Genomic DNA, 24,983 nt, shown 5'->3' with positions numbered 1-24,983 from the left:
GGGATCTCTGAACTCGGAACAGAATTTTAGTGATAGTGTATGTATCCCTCTGGGAGGCCTGGTTCAAGACATTTTGTTGCCTGAGGCAAAACAACAATGCTGTTCCACCAGACTAAGGCACATAGAACCCAAAGCCAGCCAAATTATTATGCCAGCTAAGGCAGAAAATTCCGCATGTGCTTCTGCTCCTACCCTCCCCAGCAGCAAAAAATGCAATAATAATTTACTAAATAATTTGCTGCCTTTTAACAGTGTCCCCCCAAATGGCTGCTCAGGCAGTCCCTTCAGTCTGCTACAGAGGTCAAGAAACACAATATGAGCTCAATCCATATTGATTGAATTATATGGAAAATTCCAGACATCCTTAGCATACTGCCTAAGCATGTTCCAGTCTTTGAAGCATGTACCTTTCTCATAAAATGCTGTAGATGTTAAGTACCATTGCATGTAGGATTCAGAAGTGTATACACGCCATTAATATTTGCAGTTCAGTTCTGTCCCAGAGCAATCCCAGAGTTTTGGGAGCTTCCCTGAAAAGCAGTATAAAAACTAGCTAGCTAATTAATGTAGAAACTGGACATGCCATTTATTTTTTGTCCCTAAAGTATAAGTATACTTTTTTTAAAAAAAGCAATAATTCTTAAATATACACTGCATTTCTCTCAGGACAAATATATCACACATAGTTTTAATCTAGCTGTGACAAATTCAGTCATGTTTTTATTTGCTGACCCTTTCGAATAAAAAAGAAATATGATGTGCACAGCATAAGCAGTAATCATAATAATCTAGACTTAGAAGGGGCGCATCCTGTTGTTCCAAATTATCTGGAAATGAAAAAGTTGTTTGTAGGTTTGTGGGCTTCTGCCAGCTCCAGAGACCTTTTTGATGCTGTAGAGTAGTAGACTACACGTATGCAAAAGCCCTGGCAATACATGATGATGGCCTACAATTATTCTGCCCCCACCACACACAAATGACCTGCAAATATGGATGCCTGCTTCATTGGCAAAAAGTCCTCCTGAAGCAGAACCCAGCACATTGCGGTAAGTTCAGATTCTGGTTTAGTTTGGGTGTCCTGCACAGAAGCTAGAAACCCACTGCTGACTTCCTTTGGAGTTCTGTCATATTTTCATTCACAATACTTGTTTGTATACTTTCAATATATATATTCGCATATTAAGATCAACATAGTCCCCTCCACACACATTGTTCACTGAATATTTCTGAGGTATTATATTTTCCATATGGGTTTGTGTTTGAAAGATAAAACATCCTTTATCAGTGCGTATGTGCAGTGACAAATGTGGATCAGATTCACTTCTGAGAAAACAGATTGTCCAAGTCAACATTTCTCCACAGTTTAATTCCTTGAAATTCTCGCAGGTGAATCTGCACAAGGGTGATTACCAGCATGTCAATCAGGCTGCCCCAGGCATATGGCCAGGCCTCCAGGGCCATGTTATGGGATAAAGATGAAGATTGAAATGAGCACATAAATCACTCCCTTGTCACTTCAGTAGAATGGAGAGGAATGAATCTCTATGTTAATTATAAGCGAAATTTCCTCTACAATTGTAATGGGTTTGGAAGAGCAGATGGCAAATAGCAGCTATCATCACTGCCCAAAATGGTTCCTCTGAATTCCAGAATGTGCTGCCATCACAGAAAGATACAAAGTACAATTATCTGTGTCTGTCATATACAAGTTCTTGGGGATTATATCTATTTCTCACTGAAACAACCATTGTATATTAAATTTATTTAATATTCCAGGACAATAGATGTACCTTGGATATGATTTCATTTGCTGAGTGAATTTTAACATTCAGAAATGTACTATCCTTCTAGCAGCTACAGAAAATGACTATAGATCAGCTACATTTCAAAGCCTGCAGAGTTGAGTTAGGATGTTTCTGAATGTAAGTCAAACAGCAAGCCTTCTTCAGCTTACTTTAAGCCTCCACTATTTCAGCATCATAGAATCATAGAATCATAGAGTTGGAAGAGACCACAAGGGCCATCGAGTCCAACCCCCTGCCAAGCAGGAAACACCACCAGAGCACTCCTGACATATGGTTGTCAAGCCTCTGCTTAAAGACCTCCAAAGAAGGAGACTCCACCACACTCCTTGGCAGCAAATTCCACTGTCGAACAGCTCTTACTGTCAGGAAGTTCTTCCTGATGTTTAACGTTCATAGTTTGAACTTATTTCTGTTTTATCACCTGTTGCAGCCAGCTGTGCTAAAAGCCATGCAGAAGAAACAATGTGCTAGATTATGACTTAGCTGAGAGGTTTGCATGGGACTATCAATGGTGGTGACAGGACCACCTCTCCCTGTATGAACCTACCCAGACCCTATGATCATCATCAGATGCCCTTCTTTGTATGCCTCCTCCATAAGAAGTCTAGAGGGCAGAAACACAAGAACGGGCCTTTTCTGCAGTGGCTCACTGTTTGTGGAATGCTCTCCCCAGGGAGGCCTGCCTGGTGTTTTCCTTATACACCTTTAGGCACCAGGCAAAAATGTTCCTCTTCAACCATGCCTTTGGCTGGTAAAATTCTATATCCTTTTAAATGTGCTTGTGTGTGGGGGTGTGTGTGTTATTGGCTGTTTTTGTTTATATTATGTATCATGTATTTTTAATATTGTCTTTTATGCCGTGAACCGCCTTGAGAACTTCAGATGAAGGGTTGGTATACAAATTTAATAAATAATAATAATAATAATAATAATAATAATAATAATAATAATATCCAAATTTCTTTGAAACCAGGGATAGTTAATTGAATAAAGCATCAGAGCATTCAGAAATTGTAAATAAAGTTGCAGTGGTTTAAATTATAATCTGTTAGAGCTGTGTGTGTATCCCACACTATTCTGGGCCAGGGCAATCCAAATTCTGCACAAATATAATTCTACAACTTGTGTAAATTAGATATATTTGCATGGTTTTTCTATTTTGCATCCTCCCCTCTGTACTTTTTCCCCTCTATTTTACATCATATATTCTGCTTTTGCTTGACATATGGACCAAGGCGCTATCCAAGGTGCTGAACACCAAGCTCAATCACTGACAGCCTCATTCAACCACCCCATGGGCTTTTGCTAGCAGCTGGCTCATTTTCAGCAAATTTTCAAGTGTATTGCCACAACCACATATAAACTTCCTTTTCCATATATGAATGCTGGCATTTTCAGACAGATGAATCCTGCGTTCAATGCCACAGTTCTGGGATTTTTGTATTTTTCAGAATCTCATCGTAAACATGCCATTGATAATTGCTTGCAAACAGTTTCACTGATCAGATAGAGAAATTTTAAATTGTAAAAGAGACTTTGCAGTGCAACCACTTTTTCTGGGACTACCTGTCAACAACAAATAAATGAGTTCTTTCCTGCTTTGAGCTAATAATGAGTTGTTTTCTGCTTTGAGCTAATCATTATTCCTTTCCCATTAATGATTTTATTTTAAAAGGACTGCAGATAAAATTAGGAAGAAAAATACTTTTGCTATAGGTAAAAGTGTGAAGTCCATTTGATTAGTAGCGGTCTGTGTATGCACAATTTATCAAAGTTAACTAGGTAGTTCTGGACAACTGCAGCATCTTTTGCTTCCTCTAAATTCCTTCCCATTCCTGATCACACAACCTGCCTGAAATCTTTGTCTGTCTGCAACGGGTCACAAGGTCAAATCCAATGTTTAATTAAAAGTACACAAATGTAACCTGATATATCTCAACAGAAATGTTCTTAAAAGTTATGCAAGAATAACCCTAGCTCTAAATTCATGCAATGACGAACCTGATGGTGATGTTATAAGAGGATAATGATATCATTTAAAGAGCTCAAACGAATTCAGATATATTACCTAAGTGATAACCCTGAAAGGTCGGTTGGTGTGATCCTTGTGTTGCCAATGAGGGCTGAAGCTGAGAGACAGTTGTTTGCTTCAGGGTGTCTAGCACATTCATGGATGAGGTGAGATATGAACTGAGAGACAGTGCAGCCCACTGTGCTATACCAGCTCTCAAATATTGTTGCATAAGTCAATAAAAGGAAGACAAATAATTAAACTTCACAATAGCTTTCTAAGTCAATTTCTTCACTGTGTAGCCTTCTTTGAACTTTACTAATCCAGCTTGAATTGAAAGAGATATTTTTGCTTTCCATTATGGGGCCACAAATAAATGAGTTATCATACTGGCAGTTTCTGAACACAGACAGTCTCTATGCTGCTACATACAGAAATATGAGAAACATGCAGCAGCAAAGGAAACCATAAAGATCCAAGCTTCCTCTCTTCATGCCTCTTGTATATGATGTCTAAAGTCATTCATTTCTCTAAACATTACAGTGGAATTTCTGAAAGAAATACAACGCACCCCTCAGGAATTACCACTCTGGGAGTACTTTTCCATGGCTTCATCCCATACTGTTGCCGTAATATTTCATTGCCTGCCCCTTGGCTTGGAAATGATCTGATGGGAGGGACACATGCAACAGGCTCCACCCACTTGTTCTGATTCGCAGACATTACTGCAATGACATGGGACAAGCCCATGGAAAAGTACTCCTTATGTCAGCGGTTCTCAACCTGTGGGTCCCCAGATGTTGTTGGACTACAACTCCCATCATCCCTGAGCTCTGGCCTTGCTAGCTAGGGGTGATGGGAGTTATAGTTCAACAACATCTGGGGACCCACAGGTTGAGAAAGGCTACCTCATGTGGTCATGCATGAAAGCACCTTAAGTCATTTGGGATGAGCCACAGCTTGGTGGTGGAGCACATGTTTTATTCACAAAAGCTCCCAGGTTCAATTCCCAACATCTCCAGGGAAGGGTGGGAAAGAGCCCCTCCCAAAACCCTGGAGAGCTTTCACCAGCATAAATTATATTGAGCAAGATATACTTTGTACATTTTTGTACCTCACCATACACATAACACCTGGTCAGAGGTTGGTCAGAATCGGACGACAGGGACTGCTCTAACTCTGAAGATGAAGGAATGCAGACACAGACAGAGGAACCTCTGAGAAGAAGAAGAAGAAGAAGAAGAAGAAGAAGAAGAAGAAGAAGAGAGTTTGCCCCCCACTTCCTTCAACTTTCCCAGCAGCTGATTCAGCGATGGCACAGTCAGGGGAAGAGCTAGAGTCAGTAGCTAGGCAACCAGGAGGGAGGGAGCGTTTAGGAGACTCTTCATTCGAGAGCGGCGGGGACTTTCCTCCCAGCCCTCATACTAGGAGGTCTGAAAGGGTTAAGGCTCAACAGATGTACAGGGGTGGGAGAGCAGGATGTTGGCGTCCTTCTTGCTGCGGGGATCCAGAGTGAACAACTAAGATCCCGAGGGAGGGTGGCTTGATGCAGCTCTCTCTGTGTTGTTGTAAATAAAACAGACTATAAACCTGTTAGAGGCTCGTTGAATCTTATTGGAAGCTCCCAGAGAGAAGGGGAAACGCCTATGCCTGCTAGCGTATCTTACAACACCCAAGAAACATGGGATGGGATCTTTAACCCAGAGTTGCAGCATGCCACAAAGAAGTCAATTGTTTCAGAGGGAAAAATAAGCTTAAAAGCAATAAGAGGTGTATGGTACATCAACACACACACTTTATTACAAAGATAGATAGGAAATACACATGGTGATGCTCAAGACCAAATTGATATTAATATTTTTACACACTATTTGTGGAGTTCTTTTCTATGCATTGCTTGGCATTGTTTTTTAACTCATATTGACCTAGGGTCACAAACTGGTCCAATAGGCCCAATTCATTCCTGAGCTCAACCTTCAATTTCTATCTTTCCTGTTCCTTGTCCCAAGTTCATGCTAGTCTTTGTCTTGCTCCTGGTTCCCTACTTCCACCTGACCTTCCTGACTTCTTGACCGAAATCTCTATAACTCTATTTCTGACTATGCAACTGCTGCTGAATTTCTACTTGCCTGGTTGGCCGGTCTTCTTATCTTCTCAGCATTTAACATGTAGTGTTTTGAACACTGGCTGTGAGTACTGAAATACTGGTTTCTTCTCTCATTGACACATAGGACTACCCCTTGTGTTTAGTCTCCACTTCCCTACTAACATTTCCAGTATGGAACATTTGGTTTTGATCAGGGGGCTTCCCCGTGTAACAACAGCTCTGGGGTTTACAGGAAGGCATTTCTGGGTAACCATTCTGCCTGTGTCTTGGCATCTATACCCTGAGAGTGTGAGCACACATATGTCTGGGTCTGTCTGAATTAGCAAAAGGCAAGCCAGTTGCATAGAGGACCTAGTATTTTGAATCTCCAAGCAAATTGTGTTCAATTCAACTCAGCTTCCTTTTAGCAAAACAGAGTGCAGAGGCTCAGCACAAAGTATCTACCACCTGGTAATAAATTAATATCTAGGAAAGATATTGAGCTCACATTCCATGAGTCGTCGAAAGAAGATCTCACAGCTGCTCCTCATTTTCATAATTAGACTCTTTCCAAAATAAACTCTCTTAAAAAAAAAAAAAGAATCTCAACCTGACGGATGAGTGACAAGCTAGCCAAATTTTAGTCACCACATGCCAGAGAAGGGTCTATTACCATACTTGATATAATAAATAATTTTAAAATAGAGATAGATATATGTGTCAGTGATAGACTCTGTTCATACTAAAACTGGAAATGAGTTAATATACACACACACTTAGTCAATTTCCTGTGAACATATGGACTAGTTCATGAGAAAAAATATTCCAGGAGTTCATAGTTGATTCATTGATTATATTTCTTGTGGATAAGGATTGTTGTCAAAAAGAAAGAGAGAGAACATTTGATGCTTAATAAAACATTGTACAAGTAGGTAAAATCGTGCAACAACAAAGAGCTGAGGCATTGGAAACTAAGCATTTAGTGACTGCAGCACATACCTGAGAAGTAGCTATATCTTAAGTTCAATATATTTGGCATCAGATCAATGCGTCCGTCCATTTTGATTTATATAGTTGTCTGAACTCTTCAGCAAATCAAAATTTTGCATTGATCTGTCCTATTTTCACCTAAACATGAAACCCTCTTCCTTGTCATCTGCAGTCGTGTGTGTGTGTGTGTGTGTGTGTGTGTGTGAGAGAGAGAGAGAGAGAGAGAGAGAGAGAATGTACACTATGCCACAATTCATTAGCTTATGTACACCCTGCAGCCTGATTTTAAGGTTTGTTCCTGAGTTACACTGATGTCTGTGGCATGTTATTGCACAAAATTATATCAGAAGGTCCACACAGAATCACAGAACTGTAAATCTGGAAGGTTTCCCAAGAGTCATCTAGTCCACCCCCTGCAATGGAAGAATCTCAGCTTGGATTCTCCTGTTGATTATGGGATCTACATGTAATAAAAGTGATGGCTTATTTCTTCATGACATGACAATCTCAATGGGAACTCTTTGCATTGGTACTCAAGACAATACCACACCAAGTTTGCAGTCAGCTTGCTTCATATATCTTCTCTCACCAATGTATGCCACAAACATTTCTTTTCATTTAAAGCACTCATAGACCAACTTTCTGTCTCTAGGGAAATCTAATCAAGGTGCCTACCAACAATTTAAAGCATCTGACTAAATGCACAGAACATAAAAAGGAAAACTAAGACAATAGCTTCATATCAAATTGTCAAAAGCAGGTACAAAAATTTATTCATGGATCCATATGCAGCATGAATAGCAGTGCTCTGTTTTGTCTTCCACAGTCTAAGTTCCATGGTTAAGAAGCTGCTATTTGGCATTCCCACCTTCAACCTCAAACAGTGGCGAGATGCAAAGCAGGCCTTGCACTAAAAACCTAAGCTTCTTGATAGGTTCATATTGGAGGAGATGGTTCTACAGATATCAAGGTCCCAATCTGTTTTGGACTTTAAAGAACAAAACCAGTTAAACCTGGAAATTAATCTGGAACAGCCACTCTGGGCGGCTTCCAGGACACATCACAACATTAAAATGTCAAACACTAAAAACTTCCTGATACAGGCCTCCTTTCAGATGTCTTCTAAAAGTTGTATATTTCTTTAGCTCCTTGACATCTGATGGGAGGGCATTCCACAGGGAGGGTGCCACTGCCAAGAAGGCTCTCTGCATGGTTCCTTGTAAAGTCACTTCTTGCAGTGAGGGAACTGCCAGAAGACCCTTGGAGGTGGACCTCAGTGTCCGGGCTGGGTATACCTCAAGTCCTGGTTATACCTGAATGTATGCTATCCTTCAGGTATAGCCAAGGCCAATTGAACCCAATGCAAGATATCTAATCACATATCGGAGGGTTGTGCTATAAACACTGTTACCAGGGCATAAGCCCCATTGAACTCACTTACTTCTGGGTGTCTATAACACAAACAGTGGAGATTACTTCTTATGTGGAGACTGGGGACACATTTGAAACACTGTGGATGTGTTTTGTTTTAAAAGTTAATTCACGGATGCTAATCTTTTATTTTGGACTTCACCTCACTCATTAGATAAGATGATTGAGCTCTATATATGAGCAGAACTTTGTGACAGTCAAGCAGAGATTCTTTCCTGGTTTATATCAGTAATTGTATTCATATTAAAATAAAGGAAACCTGTACAATTCCTTAGGAGGTTGATTTTATGAGCACTTTAGAAAAAAGTGAAAGAAAGATTGAATTTATCAGATATAGGAAATTGCTTGCAATACCACAGACATTGTTAACAGTGGTTCCTTGCATCATTCTCCAATCTGAAGAAGGTATGTTTAAATGGGAGAGTCAGAAGAGGACACACGGGTGGGAGGAATATCAGGAAAGAATCTTAACAATACACGATTGTCTTTTGAATCGGCTTACAGCGATGCTGAGAGCCCAGCATTGTCATGGTCCAGCATTTTATTATCTGGTTTAGAAACCTAGAAAATTGGACAATTTCTTTGCAGTTTGCTGCCCATGTTACAACATGGTCAAATTAGTACATGCTTAATGTAAAGTAATGTAATGTTACATTAGTGTAACGCGGGTGGCGCTGTGGTCTAAACCACTGAGCCTAGCTCTTGCTGATCAGAAGGTCGGCGGTTTGAATCCCCACGACGGGGTGAGCTACCGTTGCTCGGTCCCAGCTCCTGCCAACCTAGCAGTGTGAAAGCACGTCAAAGTGCAAGTAGATAAATAGATACCACTCCAGCGGGAAGGTAAACAGCATTTCCGTGCACTGCTCTGGTTTCACCAGAAGTGGCTTAGTCATGCTGGCCACATGACCCGGAAAAACTGTCTGCGGACAAACACCAGCTCTCTCGGCCAGTAAAGCAAGATGAACGCCGCAACCCTAGAGTCGTTTGCGACTGGACTTAACTGTCAGGGGTCTTTTACCTTTACCTTTAATGTAACCATCCAGGTCCCCCTCTTTGTAGAAGAATCACAAACAGAATCTTTCCTGACTTTTTCCCCACACGTGTGTTCCTTGTGTCCTTGGATACTTCACTGATTCTTGGGAGATTTTGTGGGTTGGCATTCTGTGGGTTGGCATGGTCAGCGTGCTTTGAACATATACATCCTTCTATTTAGATCACTTGTTCATCTAATTCAGCATTGTGTATCCAGACTGGCAGTGGCTTTCCAAGATCTCAGGAAGGGTGTTTTTCTCAGTCTTGCTGCCTGAAATCCTTGTACAGTGGTACCTTGGTTGTTGAATGCTTCGGAAGCCAATTTGGAACCCGAACGCCGACAACCCGGAAGTGAATGCTTCCGTTTTCAAACGATTTTCAGAAGTCGAACGGCTTCTGGGGAGGTTCCCCAACCCATTGACTTTGCAGCCAGCCCATTGATCCTAGGTTTTCGAATGTTTCGGAAGCCAAACGGTCTTCTGGAATGGATTAAGTTCAAAAACTGAGGTTCCACTGTATTTGGAAAGGGCAAAGAGTAAACTGAGGAACTTATTTAGCGTTGGTCAGAACAAAGAAAAACATGACCTCCTGCATCGGTATGCTCAGGCAACAAGAACAAGCGAAAGCAACTGAAAACATAAACATCCTGTGAACAGGAAATACGCAGACTCTGTGACTCACAAAGCCTGCTCCCTTTTAAGGTGGAACGGAAATATCCTAACACTTTTTGCATGCATGCAGATAATTTACTGTTGCTTTAATATGGGTGTTGATCCCAGTGTTGGCACAGGGAGCTCAGATGTAATGGCTCTAGACTTGCATGGGCTACTCTGCTGATCTGCTAGGCTGGATATAGCTATTGAATTTGTTGCCTGGGATGGCGTTCATTGTTATTCTTTAGAGAGCCTGGTGGTGGTTTCCTATCTTGTGCTTCTTTTGGATAGTTCATTAAATGCATTAATCACTTTCTGTACATAGAAATTTCCCCTGAACTCCCAGCAGACCAGGCCTGTTTCTCATTTTCAGATTATCCCAGCAGCCCTGGCCCTTTGTAGTACAGTAATAGAAGACTTATATTTTGTCTTCAGTTAATGCAGTCTGGTGCTTTCTTTTCCTTTTTCCTTAAATGCTTTCCTCAGTGCCTTTGGTCAGGTAGTTTGAAATGTCCTCAAGTTCAAACCAATAATATTTACTGTTGTTTTAATATGGGTGTTGATCCCAGTGTTTTATCAGTATTTTAGAGATGCTTAGGTAGGGCATGGCCAAAAATGGGCTTGGAACCACTGCTTTAGTTAGACTAGTGCATTGTAGGTGTTGGAGTAGATGGGCCTTGGAGTCCCTTCCAATACTACAATTCTATGATTCAGCCGCACATCATCTCTGACCACACTGGACTCATACAAGACTACTGTGATATGGCCAATGTTCCACTATGGAACAATATCACAACTTCCGACACTGCAGGGGTCCTATCCCATTTTTGCCTTATCTATATTTTGTCTTGAACGAAAGGCAGTGCAACCAATGGAAGTATCATATCATTTCAGATATTGATTTTCACTCCGGTTCTGTGGAACTAGCTTCACTTCCAGGCATTCACTATCTGTTATCCTGAGGATACAGCTCTAAGACTTCCGTTATTAAGTGAGAGTCAGGACTCTTTTTGCTCATTAGACGACCCTTGTCATCAGCCCCATATTACTCACTAATCTTAGACTTTCCCTCTGCCATTTTTCTTTGCGCCATTGCTGCACATTGGCCAAAAGGGGGAAAAGCCAAAAGCAGGGCCTGGGTAAATAATCCGTTTCTTTCTTTCTCATCACCCTATTCCTATCACTTTCTCAAAAAAATGTCAACCAATTTTGTGGATTTATATTCTACTTCCTTTTCTCCAGCTATGGGTGTGAGTTATGCCATGATTTAGGTGAAAATGGGGGTTGTTTTCAACAACTCGGGATGAAAGGCACGGTGGGGGAAATTAGCAAGCCAAAATATCTTGCTGTCGGGATTGATTGGCAATGACATTTAAAGAGCAGAATGGAGGAAATCGAACAAAGGCAGCTGATGTGAGGAATAATGACTGACACACTGAGCAAACAGAAAGGAGACTGCTGTGTACGTAATGTGCTGTATCATTTTTGAGCTATGTTGTGCTGAGAAGATGCTGGAATGCTAATGCTGAGATAAAAATCTATCTCAGACTCATTTTTAACCTCCCTCAGGCAATTTGTTTCTGCAAGATATTCTTTTATGTCCCACCATCCTTTCCTAATGTCTCTGAGATGGCCATAGCAGGAGACAGAACCAAATGAAACAGCAGAAGAAGACAAGCTGATTTGATGGTCTGTTGGTTAATAACAGAACTGTCTCAAGAAATCTGCAAAAAAACAAAAAAAAGGACAAGGAAAAAGAAGAAGATGCCTCATTTAGCAGTCCTTGGGTCTTAAATTATAGCACTTAAATTATATTACTAGACTCTTTTGAGACCAGTAAACAAATGACCCTACATGACATGTTTATATAGCAAAATCTGTTTTTTTAAAGGGACAAACTCCTCACAGGGGAAATGCTAACTTCAATGGTGTTACCAAGTTAGTTCAGGTCATATGTTTCAAAGCATTTCTACATTCAACTTGCCCATTTTCATGGAATAAGCCCTTCCAGAAAATGAATGTTTGTGGAGGTGTAGATGGGAAGTTAGCTCAAATGGTTTACAAGGGGAAAACCTCTAATCACTGCAACTCTTCCCTTACTCACCTGGAATACAGTCTGATGCCAGTTTTACTCGCATGCTAATCAAATTTTAAGGAGCCAAGTGTGGGTAATGTTCAGATCATTTAGTACTTTATACATTATAAAGCCACTGAAACAATTCAGAGCTTTTCCAGAAAACAAAGGGTTTCACTGAAAAACAGTACCAAAGTAGCAATTAGCTGGCTTTCTCAGAAAGGAGACAGGGAGAACAAGGAGGGATTGTAGGGTGATTTGATGGTACAGCCCCTCAGAAGAGCTTTGGCTTGCACAAGAAGAGAAAAGAAAGGGAATAGGTGCTGCAGAGCTGAAAATTTGTAGGAGAATAGGGTTAGACTACAGAAGAAGGGGAATTTTGAGTGATCCCCTTGCATTCTGACTGATGGAGAAGAGGGAATGTTCTCAGGGTACAAGGTGGGCATCAGCCAGGAGCTACCATAATTTGGGGGAGGCAATTGTCTTTTCATTCTGTTTTTAGGGTACTGTAAATATCATCTTTAGGGCTCAGAATGTACAGAGGATGTACAGTGAGGCTTTGATAGAGTAGTTACACTACCCAGAAGTCCAACAGTGATGAATAGCAGAATGGGGCCACATATTTCTCCCCCTCCCCATTCTTGCCTGAATTCCTATTCCTGCTCCTTACCATTTACATGAAATTAGGCTACAAGGACTGGGATCAAAGGCTGCATATAGCTTTAGGGTGCAGGTTGTCCATCTGCATCCTAGGTCAGGGTAGCCAGCATGACCCCCCCCCAAATATTGTGGCACTACAACACCCATCATTCTTTGCCACCATGGCCAATGGCCTATTCTAGACAAAGTGGGGGGGGGGGTCAATGAGATGAAATCACAAGCCAAAATATTGATAGCAGACGATATTTTGAGAAGTCGCATTTGAAACAGCAACTTTTCAAACATTGAACCTTGACACAAATCAATATCTGAGTTCCTACCATGTCCACAAGTGAACAAAAATGACTTTTGCAGAACATTTTTTATTATACGAAATCCACAGATAGAAGAAGTTCTGAAGAGTCCAAGGGTGAGAACTAGATCCAGATTTTTATTTTGTTATTCTGTCTGCCCTTAAAACAGCAACATCAAAGAACCAAGAGCATCATTAATTCCATTGCTAGAGACTGAACAGAGCAGACACTAACCAGAAAGTCTCTAGTCCATTACCCATGGCCTTCCTGACAGCTTGGCTCCAGATGCAGTAATCTGTATCTTAATCCTTCATACAGTTAGGCTGCTCAAATTCAATAAGTATCATTGGTCTGTGTGTGGAATCACTGCAGTTGGGAACATGCATTTCAGTCAATTTTATGGCACTCCTGGGATAAGCAAATACAACACACACAAATTTACATAGTATCATAGAACTAAGCTTGAGGAAGTTTAATTACAAAACTGCATTTTAATTGATTACTAGTGGAATAAATTACAACAGTCCTATTCTGAGAAATGGTGGCTGGTACACATTTATCAACGGAGGCTATTTCCCCCTGCTCAAACAGAATAATGGTTTAATTGCAATAAATCTAGACTTGCAGTTGAGAACATTGATGTGTGTGCATATTGCTTTTTAAAAATAATAATAATACAAGGCAATTTTAGAGCTGAAAAGTAAGGTTCCAGTGTGTTGTATAAGGAAATGAAAGAAAATATCATAACAAATTTATCATTTCATCATCATCATCTCTATTGCTTATAGGAGCACTGCATCTTCTACAACTAACACTACTAATATAGTAATAACAACAATAACAACATGATTGCATGACCTTGGTAGTTTCAAATAAAGAGGAAAATGTGTGATTGGTATATAAAGTCATCATACCAAAATGGAAAGGGGTCAAACAACCATCTGCTCTACTGCCTTGGCGTAAGGTTGCAGTACACTAACTCCAGCAGCCTATCCTATCCAGAGCACAAGGCACCAAACTAGATAGCAGGTACACTGTATTGACCAACGTGCACCCAGATTGCAGTTTACACCTAAAGAGACTTTTTAAGGCAAATGTCGAGGCTCCTGCATGAGTAAGATATCTGAAGATTGTCATGGGAAGCAAAAAGTGTTTTTATTAAGGCTACCAAAAATTGTAGAAAAAGAAAAAAGAAGGCTCCACATAATAAGTGCAGGTGTCTAAGCAAATCATACTGCAGCTTTTCCACCACCCACGAAACTTCTAGTTCTACTCAGCAAGCAGCATCATAAAGGAAGAGGGGAGTTGTAGTCCAACATCTGGAGGGCATTTGGCTGGGGAAGGCTGCTTCATACATTGACCCAACTATGCCCCATTGCTTCATGTTATTAGGATAGAGCCAAATGTTATCTAGTAAACATTTTCAGTGAGAAGGTTAGGGCTTTTGGAGAATCCAAACTGCTCCTATTTTGCATCTATTGGCTGGTGTCCACAGTACAACCTGGTTGCTGCTTCAGCACTAGTCTTAACAATCCAGTTACCCCCTCCCCTTTACCCAGAGGCAATCAGATTTGGCTATGTGGTGACATAATGAGGACAAATGAAGCTAACAGGACACATTGGGGAAGCATTGCCCTTACTTTGAATTGTCCTCATTGGTGTCATTTACATAGTCATATCTGATGATGATGCCACTGTTCCTCAGATGATGGTGGCTGATTTGATGGGGGGAAATAGGTACCGAAATTGAATATCATTAGGGTGAAGAATAAAATAATTATCACCACCTGAATGACCCACATTGGGGCAGGAAGACAGAACTACCTGAGACTGTCTTAGCAGAACCTCCTGTACAGAATTGGCAGGGAGCGTAAACTTTCCCTAAACCTCCTGGGGGAAAATAAGTCACCAAAAAGGGAGTTACATGTGATGAGTAAAGAAAATGTTCATAAACATAGCTCCAAGTTTTGGCTCAGCCATATCTGTTCTCATCTTACAACCCTAATTTACTTATTGTATATCCATCAAGACTGAGCTCAGGGTGGATCACAACAAAGCAAAACACATTAACCAAAAATCAAGCATGCAATTCAAACAGATTATTAAAACGCATTTCATTTTTCACAATGGAGTCCCTATATTACACTTGAAATACTTTCTAGAAGAAGATGGTCTTTAGCTAGTGCTGAAAGATAGATAAATTCAGCACCAGCCAAAGCTCAGGAGGGAAGAGGGTGCTCAAAGCTATTGCTTAGAAGGCCCTCTGGTGGGCCATAGATCCCCTGTCTCTTTATAACAATAGCTGCTAGCTATGATGGAGACACTGCTCTGCACCCCTGGTCAGAGGCAGTATGTTTCTGAATACCAGTTGTGGAAACCACAGAAGAGCAGAGTGATTTGTGCTCAAGTCCTGCTTGTAAGTTTCCTGCAGGCATCTGGTTAGTTACTGTGAAAACAGGATGCTGGACCAAAAGGGCCATTGGCCTGATCCAGTAGGGCTCATCTTGTTGTTGTTTAGTCGTTTAGTCATGTCCGACTCTTATGTTTTTAATAAATGATGGTATTACCCCAGCTGATGCCAAAGTCTGGGTAGGATGATACGTTTCCTTTTGTTATTGTTAACTTGTGACCCAAATCACTGATCCAAAAAACAACAAACCCTTCTACTCATCCTGATCAATTGCCTCTCGGCTGATAAAAGGTACAAGATAGCAATGCTACTTATATTTTGTGGGTAAATATAAGTCCTCTTGCCAATACAGTGGTACCTCGGGTTAAGAACTTCATTTGTTCTGGAGGTCCGTTCTTAACCTGAAACTGTTCTTCATCTGAGGTACCACTTTAGCTAATGGGGCCTCCTGCTGCCGCCGCCGCCACACAATTTCTGTTCTCATCATGAAGCAAAGTTCTTAACCCGAGGTACTATTTCTGGGTTAGCGGAGTCTGTAACCTGAAGCGTCTGTAACCTGAAGCATCTGTAACCCGAGGTACCACTGTAAAGTTAGGGTTTTTTGTTTTTTACACAATTAGCTTCATGCAATTTGCATACAGTTTTCTAAGTAAGTATAATTGAATGAACATAATTCTACGTTCATTCAGTAAAAACAACAGAAACAACACTACAAGTAGCCGTACTATAATCTGAAGTGACATGCCACGGTGGATGATGCATTTACAAACAGATTTCTAGATTATGGTTGCTATTGCCAAGTGCAGCTCAGTATCAGGGACAGTCCAACCATTAGACGAGGCTGCTGCCTCAGTTGGTGGAAGTGCCCAAGGTAGCACCCTTGCTGCTGGTGGAGAAGTGCCACTGGCATCAATCTAGGGTGAGATCTTACCAAAATCACAAAAGATCTGGTGTGATTTTGGTGAGATCTTGCTGGAAGCCAGCAAGATCTCCCCCAAATGCAATGCCAATGTCCGCACCACTCCTCTGCCACTGGACGGTGAAGGCAGTGGCGGCAGCAGGGCAGGGTAGCACTTCCTGTTTCAGCTCATGTGGTGAAAGGGTACATCCTGCTAGAAATGGTATGTGTGAGCCATGTGTCTGTTAATAAGAGGTTGGTGGATGAATACCTGCAAGTGACCGAGTCCAATACATTGTGGAATAGCATTCTGGCAACCAACAGCTTGAACATTATGCTCCACAAGTGAGGCCTGCAATAAAGTGTTCCAGCATGGAGTGTTGCTAATCAGGTTTCCACCACCACCACCACCCATTCCATTCTACTTCATGTTATTTTTCCACCACCACCACCAATGGAAACAGTTAGCCAGCTTCTGGGATAGCTCAGTTGGTAGAGCATAAGATTCTTGATCTCAGGGTTGTGTGTTCAAGCTCCACCTTGGGCAAAAGAATCCTGCATTGCAGGGGGTTGAATGAGAGGATCCTCATAGTCCCTTCCAACTCTACAATTATGTGATTCCATGAATACTGAGCACACTTGGTCCTCGCTGGGCTGTTTGTTCAGTCTCACCTTTTTCTTTCTTTCTAGAGTTTCTCACCCACCCCTTTGTAAACACTGAGGCTTCACCTACCCTGATGATACCTTCCTCTCTAGAGCATATGTTGTGCTGCTTCAAAAAGCATGGCAGAAAGAGACTGAGCACTGGAAATGGAGGGAATGAAAACCAATTCCATTTCCTCTAAGAGAGGAAACAGAAAAGCTAAGTGCTCTGGTTTTGCTACTCCTGCTCTTACAAGCTAAATCTAACTTGTTCACATCCTACATTTTCACATACTGCCATTTCCCATAGGTTTTATTTTCTCATTTACTGTTTCATTTACTATCTACTATGATGCCCCTCCATTTTGACTGTTTGGGGATTAGGTCTGCTGTGGCTGGCATGTTCAGTTGTGGTGTTTTCCATTAATATCCATTAATATTCCTAATGTAAAAAAACAACAACACAGTTCATTAATCTAGTTGGTTGTTTTTTTGTTTCACAACAAAAATGTTTTGGGTGGTGATATGGCTTTTGGTGATAGGTCTTTCCCTAGAGAAGCATGCAACTGTCTCTGAAATCCAGATATTAGCAGAAGTAAAGATGCACCTTTAATTTGTTTTCCTTCTGAGCAGCCCCCTATAAGGGGTATATAACATAAACAAAGAATGTGCTCACCATAACAGACTTTTTTTCTTTTTTTAAAGGGCTAACATTAACACAACTGTTGAAAGGCACCCAGTAAATTTTCATAAGCCTGCATTGTTAAAGGAAAAATGCATGAAAGCAACATTGCTATATATTTGTATTTATCATGGGTTTTTTACCTTTCAAATTGCTTTAATGTTGAGGGGAAGACAAATGCTTTCTATAACAATTTAATTTCAAACGTGACCCATTTCCTAGGAGGTAGCAGTCAATATTGTTGCAGAAGCACCCAAGATTTAAATGCATCATATATAGCCTGCTTATTATTGCTTTATATCACCAAAGATGATGCCATGGCAACCATGCAACAGTCAGTCATTGCATCTGGCTTATTGCCTGTCAGCACCAGGTCTCAGTTCCACTGTATGTGACTCCTAGTTCTATTTCAATATTACCTGCTAGATGGCAGTGGATGACTTTTTACTTTGTGCACCACTGGTGGTTGGGGGATTCTCCTTGCAAAACTCCTGTCACATGTGGCACATGTGGACAAAGAAAATACATTTTCACAAGATGCTTCAAGACAACTGTTTTAAATGGAATAACTTTAGTTTGGTTCAAAAATCTTTACATTTTAATGTTTGATATTCTATATTTGTATAGTAAAGTACCCTGGGATCTCTAAGACGAAGGATGGCTTAGAAATCACATTAAATAAATAAAACTCCATTTTGGTGCCACTAGTCTCAAGAACCACACACAAACACACATACACACATACTTTTAGATTCTTGCTTATCATGCTGACTCTAATCCATGGGTAGGCAAACTAAGGCCCGGGGGCTGGATCTGGCCCAATCGCCTTCTAAATTCAGCCCGCGGATGGTCCGGGAATCAGTGTGTTTTTACATGAGTAGAATGTGTCATTTTATCTAAAATGCATCTCTGGGATATTTGTGGGGCATAGGAATTCGTTCATTTCCCCACCCCAAAATATAGTCCGCCCCAAAAGGTCTGAGGGACAGGGACTGGCCCCCTGCTGAAAAAGTTTGCTGACCCCTGCTCTAAACTTCCACTTTACAGCAATGATTGCCAGCTACCACCATCGGGCTTTTAACCATTTGTGCAAGAACAGATCCAATAGCAATAGTTGTTTCTGGCGATTAACTAGTTTCTGCCCTCCAGATTTTGCCTTGTGGTTCCCAAACCCACTGTGGGAGTGAAGGAGCAAGAGAAGCAAAAAGATTAGAGATCAAAAGGGAGGGTTGTAAGATTTTAACCCGTCCTATTCCCTCAATTCTGCAAATGGCCCTGAGAGGCTATTTTGCCTTCCAAGACAGGCTCCCTGCTGACTCCAGTTTTTTGGGGGTAGGGGATACCCTCGTATTTTCAGGGGGTAACTTACAGGTGGTGAAAGGGTTAGAGGCTCCATTCCAACCTACCAATTTATCCCTGCAAGTGCTGCTCACCCCCACATTAGTCTTACAAGAACTAATGAGGAACACACACACCATTTTGATTGTATTACTGCCAGTTCTGTCCTAAGGCACCACGCAATAACTTTATCAGAAGAGCCACCTACTTTACGAATAGCTGAAAATATCAGTGGCAGGGCATCTGAGGACAAAGGTAGCTCATGATACAAAAAAAAGCCCAAACGCAACCAAGAGCGTGTTGTGCATCTCCATGGAAACAAACAATCTTTATAAGAATATTTACATCACATTATGAATAGAAAGAGCCCACCAAAGCAATCAGCACTCATATAAATGCTGGAAATGAATAATTGTGAGTTTCTCCAACACAATCAGTGGTTATAAGAAAAGTGATATAAGAAAGGAAGGCCATTTTTAGTAGAATTTTTAAGAGGCACAGGTGTAGTACTCCATGATTAGCTTTGTTACTGAAAGCACAGCTTGCCTACAATCTGCAGAGAACAAAATGATGGAAGATTCTGATTTACTAAAACACTGATAATTAATTGCAACTGCAATCAAATAGGTTTGCAGTTGGATGCAATTGCCATTAGGACACAGTGTTTTACAAAAAGCCAATCTCCAATATAAGCTAGTCAAAAAGTGTTGTTCCGTTGGGACCGGGGGTGGGGGTGGGAGTGGGAGATGGTTTGCTTGCAGTTTCCATTGCAAGCATAATCTCAATTCTGTGTGGATTAACTCAACTCAACTAGAGACATGAAACTGGCAAACCACAGGGCTGGGCGGGATCTCCTGGACCCATCAAGCCAAATGAACAATGATATTATATGACCCTAGACACCTTAGGATATTGTAAACTCAGATGCTGACACAGTTAGTTAAGCTCAGAAAGTCAAACTGTTTTTGAACAAAAGGATGGAAGGGCAGAATGTTTCCTTCTGAGCTTTGTCAGACTCTTGTTGTCAGAGATAAAATATCCTGCTTAATATCTGTAGTTAATTGTCCAAGTCATTATCAGCTTTCCAACAGCAGCACATTCCTCTGAGTTTGTCTAGTTTTGATGCTATTCAGTGGTTTTCTGCATCCAGTAAATCAAATCCTCAGGTCAGCCCATCAATATAGCATAGCCTCTATCCATTCAACAGAACTAGATCTGTTCTGGACCCATATTCTGATTCATCTTCTCGTCTTGATGCCACACTTCTCTGAGTCCTTCGTGTTCTGCTATATATAATAGTCACAGTCTAAATCCACCATTTGCACACACGATCCTTTACTAACAACATGCCAAAACTACAACTCTAAACATAATAATGATTCTAGTCTGGTTGGTGGAAGGGAACCTTGGGATTATTCATGTCAGAGACAAGGTAAAGGCTTCTACATCAGACCAAATTTGTTACAAAAACTGGGTCTCACATATGTGTAACCAACAGCAGGAAACTGAGCTAAATAAACCCTGTAATACCGAATCAACCCCTTTTTGTGCATATAGCAGCATATATTTACAAAGACCAAAATGTGACGGCAATCCCATTTTAATGGAGAAGGCTTTGTTTTCTGGACTTCTTTTATGCCTCTTCATGGCTAATCAACTTGGTTGGGCTTCCGCCCTGCTAATATCATATGAAGTCCTCCACCATGCTGATTTCTGGAGAGATGTCCCACAAAACCTATGAAAAGCTTTGCATTTTTAAAAAAGATTATTAATCTGAGAAACCTTTTAACAGCTCTTGGTAAAAGTCTAAGAAGAACTGCTTCAGCTCAGACCTCTCACCTTGCTTGCATTGCTAACTTTCGATCTGAGCTTTGACTGCACTTCCAGCCAATGTCAGATAACTGTTGGTTACTTTAAAAAAAAAAAGGATGCTGCGCGATTAAGTTATAGCTATCAAAATACAGTACATAAAATAATTCCTTTTCTGTTCTGTATGTATCGCACACTTGGGTTATGACAGATCCATAACGATGGGTGGGGGAACTAAGAGAGGAATGGTGGGAAGCATAGGAGAAGGAGAAGGAAGAGGAATAATCATAACTTGGGGAGTGGAACTCTGTTAGAGATCTCATCATACAGACCTTGATAAAGTGTTTTAATTTTAAAGCAACAGCCTCTGCAATGGTGAACTAGATGGGAAAGGCAGAAAAAAGATGGGGGAGAGAGAGAGAGAGAGAGAGAGAGAGAGAGAGAGAGAGAGAGGGCTTGTAGAGAGAGCCACTACTTACAGGTGTAGGTCATTTCAAAGCTGTCACTAATATTCACAATGTCAATCTGAGGAGCCAGCTTGGGGGGCTCTGTGAACTGAGACAACGCAAACATAAAAGCAGCATGTTCCTGGGATTGTTGAGTAGGAAATAATCCCCCTGGAGAAAAACAGAAGAGAGGTTGGAAACTAATCAGCAGTGAAACATTAAGTGACAATGGCATTATTATGACCACACTCCAGCATGTAGGCATTCTAGGACACAGCTTTGATAGTAGAGTGGCAAAAACTTTTCTCCAGACACGTTTCCAGAAAGGTAGCCATGTCAGACAGTGTCTGCTAGCAAAAAGAACAAAGAATCCTCTTGTGCCTTAAAGACTGACAAATGCATTTGGGCATGATCTTTTAGGATCCTCTGCAGTCTGACCATTACGCAAACACAAAACACACCACCAGGTCCCAAATATGATCGTAAACAAAGAGTGAATCAGGGCTATGGAGAACGGGGAGGGTGTGTGTGTGGGGGGGTCATTTCCGTGGGCTTCATTTCCTGTAAGGGTTAAAAAGGAGCTGGTCAAATACAGGAATGAGCATCTCCACCCCCTTTTCATCCAAGGGAGACTCCTTCCCCCATCCCCCTTACACCAGATGTGAATCTGCTACATTTGCCCACACAGAGCAGATGTTTACTCAACAAGTTGTTGGAGAACTAAGAGGAAAGGAACAAAGGAAAACGAATCCTGCATTATCCAAGCAGCACCTTTCTTTGGACAATGGGGCCTGGGGATTGGCCAAATAACTGTTACAAATAAATTAAGCCACACTGTATCACGAGGGGTGTTAGCTGTACCAAGGGGTATATTCAGATAACAAGAGGACCTCGCAGAAACCTGGGTGCCACAAGGTCTGCTTATTACTGAATTTATTTAGTTTCCCATCTTAGAAATGCATGGTAGAGTGCGTAACTGCCCAAATGGCTCCAAGCGTGCTGCTGACAGTGGCTTAATTGTAGCTAAATGTGCAATTAGACCTCTGAATCCGGTTTCGGCACTTTGGGGGTCCATTTGAGTTTTGACAGCAATGCAAATCGAGTGTGACATCCCTAAGGTGCAGATGTGCAAATGAGGCAGAGACAAGAGTCAGTGGCGGGATGGAACAGAGCATCATAAGGATGATCACCGTCGTCAATATTATTCATCGCTCTCACACTTTAATTCAGCAAAGAAAGCAAAAGCAGGAAGCGCAGCCTCCAACGAATAATAGCAGGATACTTTCCGCACGTTCAGCAGCATGCACGATTTCTGGATTTGTTTTGTTTTTTCGTGGAAAGGCTTATTTTTGCACCAGGAAAACAAACAAACAAATAAAAAACACTAAACCCACACTTCGGTGCCTGTGGTTGCCAAAGAGGGGGCTAGAAATGGCAGCCTGCTAATTTTGCAGGTTGGTTTTGTGTTTCCCCGAAGAAATCTGGGAAAGGAGGATGCCGGCGAGGGAACGTTAAAACTGCAATAAAAGCGCCAATCCTGCAAGTGAGGCTATCCCATGAGTTTCTCTACCCCCCGCCCTTACTGCGAGGGTGAGCCAGGAATTGGCATTGCAAAGAGACATAAGGGCGAGGAGGGAGACCGTTCTCCGAAGCAAATACTATCAATTATGTATTTGGAGTGGGGGAGAGAAGCTGCCTGCTGATTGAATGGGGGGGGGGCGAAATGAATGAAAGGTGTATCGCTGATGCTTGGGAAGGGTGGGGGGCGGGAAACAAGTGGATGCATGGAATGGAAGGAGCCCGAGTGCAACACCTTCCTGGCGTTGTTCTGCTTTTGTTTCAGCGCAACAACAAAGACTGGTTTCTCCCCGAGGTTATCTCTTTACTTACGGACAGTAGAAACCATTCCCCACTCCCCCAAACAAAAGGATGGCCAAAGAATGCAAAGTGCCCCGGTCTACCCTTCCCCAAATGAAATGCTGAGTCCCAGATTTAGGAGGAGAGAGAAATTGTTTGCTTCCTCCATTTCGGAAGCAGGCATGTGCAGGCATGTCCCCCACCCACTAAGAAGGAGAGATCCATCCCGTATCAATATCTATTTTTTTCCCGATCCCCCAATTCTATAGCAAATCCACCCCATGCATGGGCCAGACCCCCATTCTTTCTTTGCGAGAGGAGGCGGTGGATGGGCTAGATTTAACACACACACACACACACACACACAGAACCATCCAGGAAAATGCGTTCGCTCCAGAATGGGCAACCTTTTCGCACTCACCTATCTGGATGTTGCTGGGGAAATTGACCCCCAACACTGCCCCTAGGAAACTGGTGCAGAAGAAGGCAAAAATGTGCTGCATATTCCCTTTTGCATTGGCGAGAAAGAAGCCCAGGTCCAAGCATAGATTTGGTAGTTCCCCCCTTCTGGTTTTCTTCCTTGCTTTCTTTCTTTCTTCCTTCCTTTTTCCTTTTCCTCTCCCCCCTTTCGGTCCTCACTTCCTTCTATACTGCCGGGTGTCTCTTTCTCCTGGAATCCAGCGCTTAGATCGTTGCCTTAACGCCAACTGACAGCAGGATTAACTGAGCTCTGAGAGAGAGAGGAAGAGAGAGAGAAACCCTTTCTCATCCACAGCCCCCCTCCTCTCTCTCTCTCTCACACTCATACACATGCATGCACACACAGTCTTCTCTCTCTCTCTCTCTCTCTCTCTCTCTCTCTCTCTCTCTCTCTCACACACACACACACACACACACACACTGTACTCTCTCTCCTCCTGCTCATTTCCCTCTCATTGTTTTACTGTCCACCCCACTTTTTTTTTTGCAGCCTCTTTCCTGAGGGTCCCCTCCTTCACCACGTGCTGTTTCCCATAGAAACATCGGAAGCTGCCTCAGACTATTGATCCAGCTCTGCTCAGCATTGTCGACACCGGCTGCCCGCGGCTCTCCAGACAGGGCTCTTTCCCCAGCATTGCCCGGAGACACTGGGCATCCAACTTGGGGTGCTCTAACCACTGAGCCCCACCACCTTTTCTCATAACACCAACCGCCTTCCCTCCACATTCTTTCGGCAGGTCCTGGCTGGGACAGCCTCTCTGCCCGCCGCTCCCTGAGCGGCAAACTCTAGCCGAGAAAGGGCTCTGCTCTTTAGTCACAGATCAATAGGTCCTCGGGCGGGGTTGCTCGGCTCTTGGGATCCAAGGGCTGCGAAGCACCAAGTCGCTCGCTACAGTCCAGATCATTAAGACAATGATGGGTAAGATGGAAACAAATGGCTCTCCAGAGAGGAAGGTGTGTGTGGGGGGGTAATTTTCAGGGGAAGGCAAAAGGAGAGGCTGACATTCGTCTTTTCCCTTTCCAGCTGAGTTTTCTCCCACCTGTCTCATCATTAACCTGCTTGTCCCATTTTGCCTTCCTGAAGATGTATTTTGTTCCTGCCTTCAACGGAAAGGAATCCAGGCTAAAGAGGGCAGCACAAAGGCTAGAAGTTTATATACCTTAGGCTTATTAACGAGAGGTGTGTGCGTCTCTATGTGTGTTTGTGTGCGTGCGAGAGAGAGAGATGAGGAGGAGAAGGTTCGGGCTCTCTTACAGCGAACAGCTTTCCTTCCCACTCTCGCCACATCTCTTCTGGGATTTAAAACATTTAGGGCACAGGCATTCATTTTGTAAATGCAAATCCACTGCAACGGAGGAGGGCACAGTTCAATCGCTGTTATTTAT

At 42.1% G+C, this 24,983-nt stretch overlaps 1 protein-coding gene across 9 annotated transcripts in view; it reads right to left on the bottom strand.

Annotated features, from left to right (window-relative positions):
* Nucleotides 1–24,060, bottom strand: part of GRIA1 (glutamate ionotropic receptor AMPA type subunit 1) — a 193,284-nt gene extending 169,224 nt beyond the window's left edge. For 3 of the 9 annotated variants that reach the window (XM_053377072.1, XM_053377074.1, XM_053377076.1), the window contains exons 1-2: nt 23,539–24,059; nt 21,294–21,431 (exon numbers count right to left, since the gene is read on the bottom strand). In XM_053377072.1, coding sequence (XP_053233047.1) covers nt 21,294–21,431; nt 23,539–23,620 — 220 coding nt within the window. In that variant the 5' untranslated portion in view covers nt 23,621–24,059. Of the gene's footprint in view, nt 1–21,293; nt 21,432–23,538 lie in introns of all 9 variants that reach the window. The other 6 variants (XM_053377069.1, XM_053377068.1, XM_053377070.1 and 3 more) reach the window with 3 other exon arrangements.
* Nucleotides 24,061–24,983: the final 923 nt, after the last annotated feature.

The sequence above is a fragment of the Podarcis raffonei genome, chromosome 2, assembly GCF_027172205.1.
Source record: "Podarcis raffonei isolate rPodRaf1 chromosome 2, rPodRaf1.pri, whole genome shotgun sequence".
NCBI lineage: Eukaryota > Metazoa > Chordata > Lepidosauria > Squamata > Lacertidae > Podarcis > Podarcis raffonei.
Note: the sequence above shows the minus strand (reverse complement) of the source record. Positions and strands in the feature narration are given on the sequence as shown.